This window comes from Leptopilina heterotoma, unplaced genomic scaffold (assembly GCF_015476425.1).
Source record: "Leptopilina heterotoma isolate Lh14 unplaced genomic scaffold, ASM1547642v1 Lhet_264, whole genome shotgun sequence".
In the NCBI taxonomy this organism is placed as follows: domain Eukaryota; kingdom Metazoa; phylum Arthropoda; class Insecta; order Hymenoptera; family Figitidae; genus Leptopilina; species Leptopilina heterotoma.
The window spans coordinates 1,049,530-1,053,913 of record NW_025110974.1 but is presented as its reverse complement, the minus strand read 5'-3'; the positions used below and the strand labels follow the sequence as shown (position 1 = coordinate 1,053,913).

Below are 4,384 nucleotides of genomic sequence, written 5' to 3'. Positions count from 1 at the left end.
TGACTATACTATTCACGATATTCCTTTGAAACATTCAAAGAATGTGATCAGAATATTTTAACAATATTCCTTTGAAATATTCCAAGAATGTGATCAGAATATTAACAATATTCCTTTGATACATTCCAAGAATGTGTTCAGAATATTAACAATATTCCTTTGAAATATTCCAAGAATGTGTTCAGAATATTAACAATATTCCTTTGATACATTCCAAGAATGTGTTTAGAATATTAACAATATTCCTTTGAAATATTCCAAGATTGTGATAAAAATATTAACAATATTCCTTTGAAATATTCCAGGAATATGAATAGAATATTCCATTTTGAAGATGGAGAGTAAATTTTATTTCAACTATTTGTACTTTTCTTTAACTTTTTCATTTTTCCAACTGTTTGACAGTGAATGTGAGAGTCAAAGTGAAATTTCACATTTTTGATCTAAAAATCATCAAGTTTTAACCGATTGACCCTAAAGTTGACCTGAATAAGAAATTGGTTTAAAATTTTCCAATTTTCATACCATAATCCGGACGAGTGACCGCCTGCACTGCCTGTTCATTCTTCTTGCTGCGTATCACTGGCTCGCCGAGGATAGTAAAGTTTCTTGGTCCTACGCGATTCACAAACACTAGATACACTTTACCCCTTTTAATATTGGCTCTCACCACTCCACTTCGATTATCTCGTTGCTGAATTCCAGCGTTGTTGTTGTTGTTATTATTATTATTATTGTTGTTGTTGTTGTTGTCTTCATATCCACAGAGTGTTGACTTGCTCGGTGTGACCTTGTCGCGGAAGTGCAATCTGACGCTATCATTCTTCTGCAGAGGCACAAAGCCAGTCTGACTCTTGTAAACCTGTCTCACCTCAAATGTAACGGCATAATTTGATCCCGGCTTTCTAAGGGAGGACATACTTCTCGCCTTCCCTTCAAACACAGTCGGCGCGAGAAATGCCCTATTTCCAACGTCCATATCAGGACACCAATTTCTACCACGACAATTGTTTTTCATACGACAACGTCGTCTCTGCTCACGTGGTGATTCTGATTTTGTACGATTTTTCCTCGACGCAATCAATGATCTTTCAATTCTTGGCATTTGGAATAATTTACTCTCATCATCATCATCATCATCATCATTTTTCCAATGATTCATTATGTTTTCCACTGTTCTTTCATTGTAAGTGTAAAAATTTGCTAAATCTAGTTTAACTTTGGAATTATGATGATAAACAAAGGCTTGAGGAGAGTTTTGCAATTTTTCATTGGAGGGAATCTTTGGGAAACTTGAAAGCTTTGTTGGGGGTGCCGAGGCAAATGCAATGGCGCCCCAACAGCTCAAGATTCCAACAATTATCAATGATCCCAACATCATCTAAAATTTTGGGGTTTGTTGTTGTTTTTTTGTTTTTATCGGGGTGAGGTGACCTCTACTACCCCCGAATTAAAGGGTTTCCGGCGCCTCACCCTGAATTGTTCTTTAGATTTTTTATCGTCCCTTCTTGTTTTTCAAAGATTACAAATTTACCGGGTTTAGAAAACGAAAATAAAAAATTAACTTTTAAATGTAAATTTCCCGACTGCATTCATGAAGAGGTGACTTCTTGAGTCAAAAAAAAAAATGTTGTGTTTATTTCAAGAAGTGTTGTACCATTGGTAAGTGGTGAGAATTCCCAGACAGTTTTGAGGGTGTCTAGCCTTATGCGGTACCGTTTTACTCTTCATTTTGAGAAAGAGTTTGCGGGTCACCGCACACACAAACACACAAACACACACACACTGGGTCCGGGCCTATTAAAGGCACTTACCACAAAACCCCAATTTTTTATTTTACTCTTCTTTTCCTATTCAAATCCTTTTTCATTGTTTCTAAAATTCGAAAATTGAAATATTAATTTTATAACTGTAAAAATAAAATAGTTGACACTGTTTTAAACCAAGAATATCGCATTGCACTTTACGAAGAAGGATCTGCGTGTCGTCTGCCTCTTTGAATCTTCGCCGCTGCTATTTAAATATCATCGCACACGCACCACACTCTCTCTCTCTCTCAATTTTCCCAGTCTGCAAAAATTGTCATCAAAAGCCTAGAAAAAGAAAAATAGAAGAAGAAAAAAACACATTTCGGTAAAAAAATTTCAAACACGTGGTTACACACAAAGAAAAACTAGAGGGGGGTTGTGGAACACACTTTTTTCCGAAAAGAAGCGATTGATTTTTTAAAATATAGAATTAAAATGATGGAAAGTGTGGGGATAATTTCAGAGAGAACATTATTTGAAACCTCGTGGGTTGTGTGGGGATTTTCGAATGTGGGAAAAAAAAAAGATTGTCGCAACCGCCGATACGGATACACGCGACGGTTCAAATTAGACTGAACGTCCCGCTCTTGGAAGGCAAAGGCCGGCCACAGAGCTAGCGCCCCTTGTGGACGCCGGTTGAGGCTTTGCGCGCGCAGGGAACGTCGCGCGCGCGACGCGGCGGTCTCCGGGACAGCCTAAGAACCTGTGTAACAACGACCTAACAACCAAAGAGCCGCACGCGCGATCTTCTCCCCATCTCACTCATACTGATCTTCATTCTTCCGTTTGTCCCCTTTCATTCAACACCCTCTCTCATCCCGCCATCACTTGTTTCTCTCTCACTCTCTCTCTCTCAGTCCACTGCCTTCTTTTTAACCTCCCGCACCCGCTTCTCAAGACTGTCTGTCTGCTGTTTATACTGCAAATCTCGTTTCTTCCTACTGATTCTTCTTCTTCCACCCTGCGCCACACAATCTATAAACGCTTTCCTCAATTATCATTTTTCAGCTCACTTATTAGATGCTTATTTTTTTTTTTTTTTTTTTTTGATTCTTTACGGTGCGTCTACCGTTTTGCGTCAACATGACTATTTTTATTTCCCTCTGTCTCATATGAAAAAAATAGTTTTCATGGTATAGACGAACTCTGCAGAGACATGTCTTTAAATCAAGCATAAAATTAACGAAGACAATAGGGCTGTTCGTTTAAAATTTGTGCAAACTATAGATATAATCAATTAAAAGAAGAAACATCCAAACAATCATCTACGCGATCACATTATCTCTCTTTCAATGAACATTACAAACAAATAACCAAACTTTTTCTAAAAAATAACAAAGATGGGTTCTTCACAAAATCAGACAAAGCTAATACTACAGTGGATGACAATAACATCCCATATGACAAAAAGATGAAAGATCTTATATTTGATAAAAACAAAATCTGATCAAACTCAACAAATTCAAAAAGAAATTAATAACGATATTAAATATCTACATGAAAAATTTGAAACAAACGAAACTGCAAAAACAATCAAAGTTACAAATGGACACAAATGTTTAAAAAAGTTTTTTACGAAAAATATATAGCGCACCAAAACTTCGCAAAAACATTCCATTAAGACCTAATGTTTCATTTAGTCCGACCTATCCGACTGCTAAATTTTTAAGTGACATTTTAACAAAATCATTAAAACCTCCTGAAGCTCAAGTAAAAATTAGTATTGAACTCATTGCAAAATTTAAAAAAAATCACAATCCCTGATAATTATTTACTTATTGCTCTTGACGTAAAATCAATGTTCACTAACATACAAACTTAGCTATATCAATTGCATAAAAAACAGATAGGATGAAATAAAACAATTAACAAATATTCCAAAAATACGCTTTGAAGAATTATTATAAGAAAATGCTTAAAAATTTCTTATTTCATGACAATTGACTAATTAACATTTTAAGCAAAAACATAGTCTACCCGTAGGCATGCCTCTGTCACCAATACTTGCAACAACAGTATTAGATTTAACAGAAGAAACTTTGCCTCAAAGAATTCCCCTTCATTTTTAGATATGTTGATAACATACTAACTACAATACCAAATGAAAAAAATATGACCATAATTTGGATTCCTTCCCATGTTGGTATACCGGGAAACGAAACAGCTGATTCTCTATAGCAAAAACTGCCTGTACTCTAGTAGAACTAGATGAACCAGCAAAAATCGAACCTGTAGACCTTAAAAAAATTTTCAAAATCGAAACATCAAAACTCTGGAATGAGAATTGGAAAACAAAACCCAGTAAACTATATGTAGTAAAAAACAATGTATTCGAGAGTCACCAAATTATGTTGGAAAAAAGGAAGGACCAAGTAACTCTAACTCGCCTGCGAATTGGACACACTCATCTAACTCATCACCATCTGATAACAAAAGAAGAACAAGCTCTTTGTAACCAGTGTCAAGTGCCTATATTAGGGTGTCCGTTATTCCCCAAGTTAGCTATTTTCATTTGGTTATCGTCAAAATCGTTTCTTTTTGACTTAAAAACAATTCTAGAAACTAGAAAAAAATTT

General features: G+C 35.6%; 1 protein-coding gene across 1 annotated transcript; it reads right to left on the bottom strand.

Annotated features, from left to right (window-relative positions):
• Nucleotides 1-462: 462 nt before the first annotated feature.
• LOC122503551 (U6 small nuclear RNA (adenine-(43)-N(6))-methyltransferase-like) lies at nucleotides 463-3,037 on the bottom strand. Its single transcript, XM_043614128.1, has one exon. The coding sequence runs from the start codon at nucleotides 1,379-1,381 to the stop codon at nucleotides 503-505; it is 879 nt and encodes a 292-aa protein (XP_043470063.1). The 5' UTR covers nucleotides 1,382-3,037; the 3' UTR covers nucleotides 463-502.
• Between the last annotated feature and the right edge of the window lie 1,347 nt (nucleotides 3,038-4,384).

Coding starts and splice junctions, on each gene's coding strand:
- LOC122503551 (XM_043614128.1), bottom strand. CDS start 1,381: ATGATGTTGGGATCATTGATAATTGTTGGAATCTTGAGCTGTTGGGGC.